Source organism: Natator depressus, chromosome 2 (assembly GCF_965152275.1).
Source record: "Natator depressus isolate rNatDep1 chromosome 2, rNatDep2.hap1, whole genome shotgun sequence".
Lineage (NCBI taxonomy): Eukaryota > Metazoa > Chordata > Testudines > Cheloniidae > Natator > Natator depressus.
This window is the reverse complement of record NC_134235.1, coordinates 102,083,608-102,097,887: the sequence shown is the minus strand read 5'-3', so window position 1 is coordinate 102,097,887 and position 14,280 is coordinate 102,083,608. Positions and strand designations below refer to the sequence as shown.

Here is a 14,280-nt window from a genome sequence, read left to right as displayed (position 1 = left end):
ATGTAGACACATTTTCTCCCTGTAAGGAGATTCCAAACCAGGCCTAGGATCTATCCTTGGGTACAAATTTTAAACTGTACACAAGCAACAGCATGCAAGGTGGTTAACACGCTTTACTGTTACTTGCTAAGCTCCATCAGTGTGCTGAGCCATGTACAAACAATGAGGAAGTCACTGCTCCTGCCAGAGGAGTTTACAATCCAAGGCCCTGATCCTACAAGTTATTCCTTGTGGGCAGACTCCTGCAACCAGGTGGAGACTCACTGAAGTGAACAAGGCTCCAACTCCTGCAGAATCTGTTGCCAGATAGGGGCCTATATCAGACACAAAGCTTTACGTCGGTAGGTCTTTAAAGTACAAAAGTGGAATATTTTCTGTACTTCGTCGTCGTCGTCCCCCACCTGTGTTTCAAGGAAAACAAAGAAGAATGTTGTGTTTTCCATACACACTAGAGAGATCATGTGTTTTCAGATTGAATGACTTTTATTTTAGATTGAGGAAAACAAAGAACAAATCTCCACGAGAGAGCAAAATGTATGTTGCTCAAACTGCAAGAGCAGCTGAACTGAACTGAAATGGGTTCTCCAAAATGAAGCATCAGCAGCAAGCCATGCAAACACAATAAAAATGAGCTATACCCAGAAAACAGTCATGATAGTTACATAACTGTGTGCTGAACATCTCACACACACCGGTGTGAAAAATACTGGAGAAAGCCTGTTTTTGAAAGGGACAGCACCCACAATGTTTTCTTCGTGGTATAAAACTGTACTTTTGTATTATTGAGTATGAAAGATTATTTATTGCTGACATGCAGGAAGAAGTGCATCCTATATTGATACAGGACATGGGATATTCAGTGTGAAATAAAGGACAGGTGCTCACATCACCTATCCCTCATCCTGGGGCTCTACCTCTAATAAAACAAAGCACTTTACCACGCCCATAGCCCTTCCACAACCCCTTTTCAATGTGAGTGATAGAACAATGCCTACTTCCAGGAGCATCAGTAATTCATAATGTAAGGCCAGAAAGGACCATTACATCATCTAGGGCTGACCTCCTGTACATCACAGGCCATTAAATTTCACCCAGTTATTTCTGTATTGTCCCAATAACTCATGTGTTTGACTAAAGCATGATTTGTGTTTGGCTAAATCATGTCTTTCAGAAAGGCATTCGTTCTTGACTTGAAGACACTGAAATGATGAATCCCTTGGTAATGTGTTTCAATGGGGGTTAATCACCCTCACTGTTAAAAACTTGTGCCTAATTTCTAATTTGAATTTGTCTGGCTTCAGTTTCCAACCGTTATTTCTTTTTATGCCTGTCTCTGCTAGATTAAAAAGCCCTAGTACTTAGTATTTTCTTTATGTGCATTTTCTTGTACACACTATGGATCAAGTCACCTCTCAAACTTCTTTTTAATACATTAAATAGATTGAACTCCTCAAGTCTCTCCCTGTAAGGCATTTTCTCTATCCCTCGAGTAATTTTTGTGGCTCTTTTTTGCACCTTCTTCAATTTTTATCATTTTTTTAAAAAATGTGGACCTCAAAACTGTATGCAGTATTGCATTGTCTGTCTCACCAATTCCATACATGGAGGTAAAAATCACCTCTCTATTTCTAGTCCCATTTATACGTCCAAGGATCACATTATCCCTTTTTGCTACAGCACCACACTGGCAGCTCACACTGAATTGCCTGTCCACATAACCTCTAAATCCTTTTCAGAGACACTGCTTTCCAGGATACAGTCTCCAATTCTGTAGGTCTGGCATGCATTACTTGTTCCTAGGTATATAACTCTGCATTTGGCTGCATTAAAAAAACAACAACACTTTGCATGGGCCCAAGTTACCAAGCCATCCAGACTGTTCTGTATGATTGCCCATTCCTCATCATTATTTTCCTCTCCACCAATCCTTGCGTCATCTGCATATTTTATCAGCAGTGATTTACATTTATTTCCAGATCACTGATGAAAATGTTGAATAGCAAAAGGCCTAGTATCAATCTCTGTGAAACCCCATTAGAAACATCCCCACTCAGTGAGGATTCCCCTCTGCTGGCGAGTTGCTGACATGTGTCAGTTGGTCAATTCTTAAGCCATTTAATGTATGCTGTCCTGATATTGTATACTGCTAGTTTTATCATTGGAATGTTGTATGGTATCTCAGTCAAATGCCCAGAAAAGTCAAGTATGTTACATCTATGTGACATTACTGAAAACTTCATGCTCCCCAACAAACACCTTTCAACCAGGCACCCCACTCTCTGTAACAGCTCTTCCTCACTGTAAGAGTGGAGACCAATTCCTGCCATGTGACAATCACAGGGGTATGACTTTTTATAACCTTTACTCACAACAGGTAATTAGGAACAGGAAATAAAGATCAATCTGTTACTGGCACCCCCCGTGTCACACCTTTATTGCACTCAAGGGAAGCAGTATTTCCTGTAGATTGGAAATAAGAGACTGGCAGTCAAGATTTCCAGGTTATATTCTCAACTCTGACCACCCATTGTGTGACCTTGGTCAAATTACTTAACTTCTCCATGTCTCAGTTTCTCCCATGTATTAAAAGGAGCTAATATCCACCTTTGAAATGTGCTATGAGATGTTTGATTACAAGGTGCTGGAGAAGTGTTATTAGTGGGAGGACAGGCAGAGGAAAGAAGGGAAGAAAGGCCAGTTTGGGACTCTTCTTCCAAGAGCCCAACCTACCCCACTTCTCAGAGGCCAGAAAACCCTCCCTTCATCTTGACATAGTGTTCCCTGTTGTCTCAGTCTTGACACAGTGTTTCTTAGTGGTCCAGCCAAGCCCTAACAAGCTACCCAGTCCCAGCCCTGCTACAAGACTAGTGCTGAGAATTATTCTGCAGACTACTGTTAAGCTCAAACTCATTTTATTTAGTAGTAGCATGGACAGGGCTTTCCCAGTGAGATGGATTCATCCTGCATCCATTTGCTGTAGAAACTCTCTCTCAAAATCTAGAGCACTCTGCAGAGAATAGTGGCTAGTGGTTAACTAATTGTCATAGGCCATTTTTAGTGGATTTTGTTTGACTTTGCTTATTTAAAGGTATTGAGTTTTTCAGTTCCACAAGGTGTATCTAAAATACAAATGAAGGAAGTTCAGTTTTCTTGCAGCTACTGGCTTTTGAAACTATGATTTGTTTTAACTATCAGAACAAATTGGTTTTAGCTACTATCCTAAAATGTTCATTTTAGGAGAAAAAAAGCTTGTAAAACAAGATCATTCTAACAAAACAACAATTAAAAAAACCAGACCAGGTGTTTTGCATGTTTTTTCTTAGCAGGAAGTAATATTGTTCCATGGGTCTGACTCTAAATTCAACACCTCTGATGAACATGGCTACCTGATAATGTCCTGTGCATACCATACCAGCAGAGGGTGGATTTTAATTGTGTATGAAGTACTCATAAAAACACAGCACAGAACTCTCCGGAATTTCTGGGGAGCTGAGGGCGCACAGCACCCTGTGGGATGGGGTGCTAGGAGAAGAAGTGGTTTCTGGAGATTTTTACCATGAGGAGAGCTTGGTACAGAAATGTGTTTACGCTGGCAGAGCCTGACGGGATGAAGTGCTGTTGAAACAGGCGACTGGTCAGGTTTGTGTTAAATGACCACTGGGCTGGAAAACAAGCACAAACATGAAGTGGCTTGTTTGGTTGTGAGTAAAATATCCATCCACTTACACTGTAATCATGCTCTGCCCAAAGCCTCAGAGACAAGAGAACTTTTCCAAAGCTTCTCCCCCACCTTCAACCCCTCACCTGCAATGCTCCATCATCCCATTCGATCTTTTGTTTTCACACATTTCAATGTAAAAATTAAAGGCTGCATCCTGCAATCTTCAAGCAAAACTCTCACTGACTTTAATGGGACTAACCCCAGGAATCTGGGCTACCCACATGAGTAAGAGACCGGACCCTAAGGACCTGCACTGAAAATGAAGAATATATAAAGTGATTGATTTTCAAAGGTGCAGGGCACCCACAGCTCCCACTAGCATCAACTGGCACTATGAGTGCTCAGCACATTTGAAAATTAAGGCACATGAGGGTATGTTCTGTTTCTCTTGTCCAGGGGCTGCCTCAGCTCCCCTGCGCCCTTCGCCTCCTCCTCCAGGAGGATATTTTTTCAGTTAAGTTCCTTACAAAGAGTGGTTAATAATTTAAAAAAGCAAAATATTTAAAGTATTTTTTAGGAAAAGGCAGAACTGACAATCTAGAGACAGACACAGCTAATAATCCAACGTCAAAAATAGTGAACCTGAAGCAAGGTTCATTTGTATAATAATGAGAGAACAAATAATTGTTATTCTGGCATCTGTTTTGTGGTGGTGGCACGCATGCATTCTGGGAGAAAATTCTGTATTGCTGTAAACTGGCACATCGCCATTGACAAAGCAGAGGATTTGGATTGCCTCAGCTAGACTAACAATAAAATAATGGTTTCCTACACGAGACTGCACTCCACATCATAAATACTGCAGACAGTATCTGAATGACTTTGTCCTTGATCTTTCCAGATGAGACACGACAAAATAGCTTACATAGTGTGTTTTGCTGTTGATAAAGTATAGTATAAGAGTTGCCATTGAAGGCTGCACTCACCCGATCTTCCTCTTCTCGGAGATCTGGCATGGTGCTGATACAGAGACTGACAGCAGTGATAGCAACAAAGGAGACTGATATACAAGCAAAGATCTTTCCTGGGATCCCTGAGTGAGGGTTCTCCACCATATCCCTGAGCTTTCTCATGCACAAACCCAAACGGCTATTGTCCTGGAAGGCACACTGCGGCGTTTCATTAACTATCATCTCCCTCTCATACAGCATGGCCTCGGCTGCCTCCTCCTCCTTCTGTTGCAATCTTTTCTTACAGCACCACTCCAGGTGTTCCTCTTCTATCCCCCAATACACCAGCTCCTCTTGGAAAGAGAGGGCACACATCTCCCTTAGAAGCCTCAGCTTCCCAGCTGTCAGGAAAGTCATGATGGTCCTGAAGGCACAAGGGTTACGATCGAAAAAAAACTCATTGCAGCTGACATCATAATCATCACAGATGTCCATGATCTCATCATAGTTGTTACAAGATTTTAGTTTTCCAAGCCTGGTCAAAGGGCAGTTCTCCAGCGTGGTCCACGGAATCCTGTATTTAATGCCACCTACATTGATGATCACATGCCTGGTTCGGTCCTCTAGATGGGCCAAGCAGCACAAGTCTTCCCCAGGGTGAAGAAGCTTGGCTTTTTTGTAGAAGAACCCTTTCTTGGTCTGTACCTCGCACAGGTTTTCCAAATTGTTGTAGGAATACGAAGTGAACTTGGGATCTGCGTTCCCGGTGAGCAATGCCATTTCCTGATACATTTATTATGTTCATGGAGGTATCCGATCTACTCAGAGAAAGAGATTATAAAGTGGAGACAAGTGGCCAGTCTGCAAAAGGAAATTAAAAATGACAATTAGGGCTTCAGTAGAGAAAAGCAATTCCACAACAATGTTTTCTCTGCAATTTTTAAAATTTGGTTTGCATTTTAGGATGAGTCTTTTAGGACCCACTCTGCTTTCATCCCCCTACCTTGAGACCGAGAAGCACTCCTCACAGCAATCAAATAGAAAGCTGGGTCCATGCCTCTGGAGCCTACTATGCAGCTCCAAGCGATGACCAAAAGGGAGTGTGTGTAATGCATCATCATTGTGACCCACTCCTTTCTAGAGGAGGAGTAATGCCCCAGCCAGTCCATCAGGGGGCGGGGGGGGGGGGGAAGAGTTTGTGTGGCAGCACGTTAAAATGGAAATCACCATTGGCCTGGGTGTCTGACAGGTTATCAGATAAGGCTTTGTTGAAAGACCTTTTATTTATTCTGACAAATCCAGAGGATGCATCTACTATGGTATAATCCAGTGGTGAGAGTGCAAACCTCTTTCACAATCAGTGTTCATCTACTGATATGTTTCAACTACTTTTCAATTAACATAGCTGTGACAGGGTGCTGGGTAAGGAGTGCTTAACCAGCCCCCTGCCATGCCAGCCCCAATTCAGGGGAGTAAATTGGAGTTGGCTGAATAGGCCTGTGCCTGCCTGGAAACTAGCAACAGCTGCCAGCCTAATTAGCCAGGGGCTATGAAAGGGCTGTGAGGGTGGGGAGAAAGGGAAAAAGAAAAAGTGAGAGAGAGGCAGGCAGGCAGGCAGGCCGGCCGGCCGGCCGGCCGGGTGGGTGGCCGGCCGGCCGGCCGGCCAGCCAGCCAGCCAGCCAGCCAGCCAGCCAGAAGGGCGGCTCTGGTCTGCTGCTTGTAAAGCCTGGCTGCAGGGCCTTCCTTACCCATATGCAAACTACGCAGCTGCATAGGTCACCAGGAAATTTGGGGCACCACATTTCCTGGTGTCCTGCGCAGCTGCATGCAGCTCCAGCCCCTGTCCCTCCTCTTCCCGCCCCCACTCCCCTGAGGATTACATCAGGGCTGGGCCTGCACTCACCAGCAGCGGGAAGTGCAGGGACTTGGCCCCAGCCATGCTGCCAGTGAGTGCTGGGCAGTGGTTCCCCCCCCGTCTCCCAAGCTAGCCCCACTGTGGAGACCTGGGGCCAACCCCCCACCCCCGAGGCCTGGGCATCCCCTGTGGAGGGGCTGTGTAGGGCCTCAGAATAGCTAGGGACGGCCCTACCTGGCTGAGAAACAAACCTGTTTATAGATAGTAAGGTGGTGGTGGGAAATAGCTACACATACAGTGCACTGGTGATTGCATCAACCTGAGGCATTCCTGACTGATTTGTGAGGGCAGCAGGGGCAGAAACAAGAGGGGCCCAGCTGTGCCTCGCTACACTGGCTTACACAGTTCGCATAATGCGAGCACTTTGTGTAGCTATCATACTGTATGAAAACTATCTTTAAGAGGGTCATATTTTGATTCTTAAAATTTGGAATAACCAAATCAGCAATGCTCCAGCGTGTGGTGTATGGAAATTCAAGAACTGCAGTGATAGATGTGGGTACTGCACCTTTGAGAGCTGGAATGTTCTGACCTGCCAAAGTTCCAAAGGAGACTCATTAGTCAGCAGCAGTCACAGCTGGAGATAGTTGGAGACTGAAATCTAAGAATGAAGTGGGGCTGGAAGTAGCTTGTAAACAGAGGACCCGCTTGCTGTACTAACTTGGGACCAGATGATGTTGTATAGTTACACAGTAGCTTTTACTCTCTCTGTGAGAAGTCCCACTGAAATTTGCTTAACAAAAGTCAAGCTGGACTGGAGCACTGGGGACCATATGTTAGTTCTGGCTAATGCAGCAACAGATTTCAATCAAGTAAATTGAGGAACCAGAGAAGCAAGTGACAGCTGCTCTTCCTGACTGGCATTTTTTATCTAAACACCAGGCATGAAAGTCTGTCTGTGGAAGTTATGGTGAGTTTTGCCATTGGCTTCAGTGGGGCCAGGATTTCACCCCAATTCCCTAAGCAACTCTCAAGAAGCGGGGATAAGTTTCTAATTTTTTCCCCTGAGGGGGAAGTCTCTGGTTGGAAAGCCTTTCTTTGTGATGGACCAGGGCAGAAGAGCTTAATCTGCTGCTGTTCTGAATGTATCGGGCATCATTCGCAGCTCCAGGCTTGAGTAAACATTTGAGTTTACACCTCACCTTCACCCCCTTAAACAGAACCCCTCTTTCTTGCACCACTGTCCTCAAATCTCTTAAACTTATTTATTCAGCATCTGCTGCCTGTTATTCTGCTCTCAGTACCACTTGTCTCCAGAGCTCTGAGCCTCTCTATTCTCCACCCATTTTCCTCCTGAAGCACTAGTGTACTAGGTCTCAGGTACTCTGGAATTATAGCAGGGGAACACTCAAAGCCTCTTGGGCTGTATAAAGACCTTTGTAAGTAAGGAAGGAAAATAAACAAGCGTTGGAGCTCTGGGCCTCGAAACAGGAGATCTGGACTGAAAGTGGACTAGAGGTGGGGAGCAATTTTATTTGGAAGAAATAGCTCTATAACTAGGTAGAAGCGCAGAGAAAAAGCAATGGAATGAGGGATAGTTTAACAGCACTGATGGCAGGATGGTAAGGGTGAGGTGGGAATTCAACAACTGGGGTGAAGGTAACATGGTCCAATCCACTTTCCATCTCATCTGGTTTCCCATTCACATGTGCTGGAAAGAAAACTGAATATGAGCGTTCTAGTGATTAGAGCATCAGACTGGAACTCGGAAGACCTGGGTTCTATTCCTAGTTCTGCCACTGGCCCGCTGGGTGATCTTGGGCAAATCACTTCACCTCTCTGTACCTCAGATTCCCCATCTGTAAAATGGGATAATAGCACTGACCTTCATAAAGCGCTTTGACATCTAGTGATGAAAAGTGCGATATAAGAACTACGTATTATGATATATTCAAAGACAAAATCACAGTAGCTCTTCTTTCCTTTGGCCTCAATCAATCCTTAGGTAGATTAAGCCAAAAGACCTCTCAGCAGCAAATGACAAATGCTTGTTAGTTGAAGGCATGCATCACACAATTACTGTTCTCTTCAGTTACGGTTAAGTGAATCATGCCTGCATCACTAACATGGGTCACATTCTATATACATTACTGGGACTAGGGGAAAGAAGAACATGAGGTGCCATGACATATTAACTCTAACAGATGCATTGCCTACATCCTAAATCAGAACTCTACAAGAGAAATAAAGAAAAATTGTCTGGCTCTGAAGCCTGATGTAGCCTTCATAGAAGTCCAAGCCATAGCAGCCTTCTGTAGGCTTCACAGTCAAAATGACAGAAACTGGATTTCCCTCTATATAGAACTGCAACAAGCGTAGGGTGGGATTTTCCAAAGTTGCATACCAATTCCCATTGATTTTCAGCATTTAGTGCTCTACAAAAATACGTGGATAAACTAAGTAAAGTAGATAAACCTCTGTACTGGAGTTGACGTCAGTTTCATCTTAGGTCAAATAAGACAGAGTAAATTGCTAGAACTACACAACAACCTGTACTTTCCTTTCTCCACATTTCACCTAACTAAAGCACTCTCTGGTGAAAGCGATTACATGTTTCTATTTGTCAGATGCCTCCCAATTTGCAAAAGAAACTGTCTGAGGCCTGAACCCAAAGAATATTTTATTTTATTAAAAAATTCCTCAGAGGGAAGGGATTTGTATGGCATTTTCTCTTCACGCCCTATCTTGCTAATTTGGGAGGACGCAGACCGTCTGACTGGTTTGTTGGATGCTCCATAGCACCCCTCTGCCTGGTGGTCTGTCTCAGCAGGAGCCACAGTAGGGTAACCAATTTTAACACAGCACAAATGACTTCTCTGTTAGTTGGCACTAACATGGCACGACAGCTCCATCCTAGACAGTGCACTGAGAGGCTGCTATGGGAAACTTCATTAGCCCAGAAGGAATTAAGAACCTACAAAGAATAAAGAACGGCATCTCATAGCAACTTGCATCCTGTGAAACTGGTGCCTTATCTCACGGACTTTAATGCAGCTGGGATTGCAAATACCATTACTGTCATAGTAAGGGTGCGTTGTCAACACAGCATATGCTTTAAGGAGTCAGCCTCTTGTTGCTTTTGGTCAGTAAGATAAAATATTCACTGCCACTATTCTGGGCATCATGCTTTTGTTTCATGCCTCACTTGTTATACAAGTCAACATCTGAAAAGTAATGTACATCATTTTGTGGCAAAAAGCCAGGATTTGCTTTCTTCCATCCTGCCCATGAGCATGATGGTGCAGAAAAAGACCAATACATTTCCAGTATTCTTTTGAAGCTAATGCTATGTGTGTCCAATTTTCTAGGTGAATGAGAATTAAGCAGCAGCATGATGTGCATGTAGATTTTTGCATTCAGTTTATACTGGTCTTTTCATTTCCAGCTCTCTGAACTACAAAGGAGGATATGTTTTATAAAAACCCTGTTGATTAAATATCTAACTTAATGAATCAGACATTCAGGTTTTTATTAAATTGTCACTGGTGACTGGATAGGGGATTGGTAATACAATAGGGAGCTTTTCTCCTCTAGGTCAGCAGGCAGAATCTCAGGTAGTTTCTGAGGGCTTGTCTACACTTAAAACGCTACAGCTGTGCCACTGCAGCGCTTTAGTGTAGACATGACCTACACATATGAGAGGTATTATCCCATCGGCGTAGATAATCAACCTCCCCAAGTGCTGTCTACATGGGAATTCAGGTTGGCTTAACTACACTGCTCACAGGTGTAGATTTTTCACACCCCTGAGCGACATAGTTATGCCAGCCTAATTTTCCAGTGTAGACCAGACTTGAAAATTATATTAACAGTTGGAATAAGTTTGCTGGTGTCAGTCATGTTACTAGCAGGCAAACATCCACATAATAAAAACCACCATTACAAATGTCACCAATTGGTACCTTTTTTGGAAGTGTCACTACAGAGCCAAACTACTGAATAGACATGGAGCTGCATTACTCTCCCTGATACCCCTTAGAAGTGGTCCCTCCAGATCATGGCTGAGACATGTTGATGGAACAGCATAGGAAAGCTTGCACGGCTGCTTCAACTGTCCAGCAGATCAGCTGTTGTTCAGGCCTGCCATGCTGGCACCTTTCCTGAGCAGTAAATTCACTCTGGAATGACTGTCGTTGACTTATAGGCATGGAATGTATCATGATGACCTTCACAGAAATATTAAGGGTTTGTCAAATTTACGTGGGTCTTAAAATACTCACTGCATGTTGATGTTCTCTAGTCGAAACTACTCACATACCTTCAGTGAAGTGGCAGTCAAAATGTCGCTTTAAAATCCAACACTTCCAGAAATGATGTTACAGCATCAGTCAATTGGCATTTCTCTTATTTAATCAACACATGGCTAGACGAGGAATGGGGGTATCAAAACATACACCCTACGGGTGGCTCAGAATGTACTTCCCTGACTGGAGTTATCTGAATTTTTATATCACTTTGTGCTAGTCACATTAGGTGGAATAAATCTAAACCATCAGCAAAGCGTTCAGCCACAACAAAAAATATATATCTATTATGAAAGTAGGCATGGCCAGGTTTAATTTATATCATACTGTCTTATGAGAAAACATATGGCTAGGTACAGTGGTGATCACCTCACTGTACAACTGGCCCATAGGAAAGTCTGGGCCTGATGCTCTCCTCAATGTAAATGAGGAGTAGGTCTACAGAAGTTAGTGGAATGACCCTGGCTAAAACTGGTGGAAGTTCAGAATCAGGTACTGTGCCTTTTTCATGACAACTACCACAGACTTGTATTGACTTCGTACCTGTGGCTGCAAGACAGTATATCATGGGTCAGATTGAGTGTTGCATACAGATAGGAATTTTGCCACAGCTGCTCAACTAAGAATTTGTGCCATCAGGGTAGGGGACCCTCAGGTGGTATAGCTGGCTCCTATGGCAACTGCCTCCCTCCCCAATATGGGCTTGGGAGTGTATGAAGGAAAGGAAGGGGCAAATCACAACTCTGCTCTGCAGATTCCCCTAGGGGATCGTAGCCAGCAGTCATAAATTAAAGCAGTCCCAAGGCTGGGTCAGCTTGAAGTTCAGGGGACTGAAACCAGCTGTCCATTATACTTAGCAGATCTTTGAGTAGGAGCGAATCTGGCCCTGTGTGTGGTGGTTGTTATTTCAAAATGCAGTGCAAGGAACATTTTTTAAAAGATTACTATGGGCTGATTGTGCATGGAGGAGAAAATTATCCACAGTATTTTCCATTAAAAAAACCCTGAAACCCTGAGAGAAAACATTTTCTCTGCCATATATGAAAAGGACAGGAGTCACATCTTCTATGATCTGCACCTTGCAGATGTCTTGTTTTAAACTGTATTTCTTGCACAACAGTTCAAAGATGATGTAAATCTTCAACCTCTAACCATGGCTTCATAAGAAGATTTGTACGGAATATTTCGACAAATGATGTAATCCACAGAAGAGATGGGTAATCTGCCACCCACACCTCCTGCTGCACACCCCTCAATGCACACATGCACTCTTCACCACCCACTCCTCTAGCAGCTACCTTCTTTCATCTGGGCCATTTGGCGTTGCACAAGGGACTACTAGTCTAAAATTGGCTCCAAACTGGGATGAATGTCCTCACTCCATCTGCTGTTCTAAGTTACGAGGTACTGTAGGGTTTTCTTTTTTATTTTAGCACTGAGTTGCTGAAGATTATGGGGCTTTTTAGTAATTCGGATTTTTAAATGTATCTTGTGGAACCGAATACATCCTAACAGAGCACAGGTTATTGTTACATGATTTAAAGTCACAGACATGAAACATACATTAGGTTGAATGCAAAATGTTTTCTCTGGAGTCAAAGGAGAATTCAGGCAGTGTATCCATTCTGCAGTGCTCAAACCCTTCCGGTTAGCAGACAAGCTGGAAAGTGACGTTACTGACTGGTACCAAGACAATTCCTACACCTTATCATCATAAGATTTATAATTCATATTGTATAAAATATGTTTACTGATAGCAAAATTTATAGACACAATTTGAAGATAATCTTTGATGATCTTGTAGTTAAGGCACTAGACTGGGACTCAGGAGATCTGGGTTCAATTTCCAGTCATCATCATTTCTATTATAATAGCACCTAGGTACTCCAGTCAAGAACTGGAATTGCTAGGCACCAGGCAGACAAGTAAAGATGGCAGTCCCTGCCCCAGAGTGCTCACAGTCTATATATTAGACAGTATGCAATAGGTGGGTGAAACAAATGGGGTGAGCATGGGTTAGGAGGATGTGGTAACAATAAAAGCAGAAAATCCAAAATCACAGGCCTGCCTCAGACTCCCTGTGTGACCTTGGGGAAGTCACTTAAGCAATCTGTGCCTCATTTTCCCATCTATACAATTATTGAAGTATGATAATTATTAAAATGGAGATAATACTACTTCATTTCTCCCACATTTGGCTTGTCTTTTCTGTTCAGATTGTCAGCTCTTCGGAGCCCTTATTATGTGTTTGTACAGTGCCTAGCACAATGGGGCCCTGACATCACAAGTTATCGGAAGTGAAATGATCAATATTAAAATGTTTTGATTGCTCTTACAAACACCCTAGATCAAAATCCACGCTACCTGTTATAATCTTGACTAGACACAATCTATAAAAGAGGATGAGATACACATGTATTTATCAACTTTACATCTACAATATTTTCTAGGGGAAAAGCTCATGAAACCTCAAGCAGAGTGAAAAGATTGTAACTAACAATAAATGACAAAGTACACAAGGCAAAGGGAAAGTACGTTAGCATTACTGAAACTGGTCTCTGTAGAATTCCAAAAATGTAATTTTCTTTGTCCACAGAAGATGAAACTTGCCTCTCTCTCAGTTTATGACATGAATATCAAGAGGAAACCATGGCATGCATGAACTATTCAGCAACAGTCTTAGCTATCTGCAAAAAAGAAAGGACTATTCAATGTTCTATTATCTTTCTTTTATTAGATGCTTTGTGTCCTAAATGTAAAGTTTCTTTTTCAATCTCAGGAATGAGGCTTCCCCCTCCATTCAGGTGGAAAACAGTCAGTTTATATTTAAAAAATAAACTTGTTTTCAAATTCTGAAAAGACTGTTTTTTAACAACAGGATTTCAGGTCAGAAATCCAGCACTGAATTTTTGCCATGCTATAGGATGATCTGAAACAATTCAATTTGTTAAATGAGCTAACTAAGTTGACCTGACTCCAATGCTGTAATTATTTCCACTTGTGCCTACAGCTGTTTGTATCTATTAGAGATATTGAATCATCTGCTACTATTGCTGTCATAAATATAAAGGGAAGGGTAAACACCTTTAAAATCCCTCCTGGCCAGAGGAAAAACCCTTTCACCTGTAAAGGGTTAAGAAGCTAGGATAACCTCGCTGGCACCTGACCAAAATGACCAATGAGGAGACAAGATACTTTCAAAGCTGGAGGGGGGGAGAAACAAAGGTTCTCTCTGCCTGTGTGTTGTTTTTGCCAAGAACAGAAAAGGAATGGAGTCTTAGAACTTAGTAAGTAATCTAGCTAGATATGCGTTAGATTCTGTTTTGTTTAAATGGCTGATAAAATAGGCTGTGCTGAATGGAATGTATATTCCTGTTTTTGTGTCTTTTTGTAACTTAAGGTTTTGCCTAGAGGGATTCTCTGTTTTGAATCTGATTACCCTGTAAGGTATTTACCATCCTGATTTTACAGAGGTGATTCTTTTTACTTCAATTAAAATTCTTTTAAGAA

General features: G+C 42.6%; 1 protein-coding gene across 2 annotated transcripts in view; it reads right to left on the bottom strand.

Moving 5' to 3' along the window:
* The window catches only part of KCNG2 (potassium voltage-gated channel modifier subfamily G member 2), a 77,386-nt gene that overhangs the window by 20,976 nt on the left and 42,130 nt on the right, over positions 1-14,280 (bottom strand). For both annotated transcript variants that reach the window (XM_074943148.1, XM_074943149.1), the window contains exon 2: positions 4,648-5,472. In XM_074943148.1, the coding sequence (XP_074799249.1) occupies positions 4,648-5,403 (756 nt within the window). In that variant the 5' untranslated portion in view covers positions 5,404-5,472. The remainder of the gene's footprint in view (positions 1-4,647; positions 5,473-14,280) is intronic.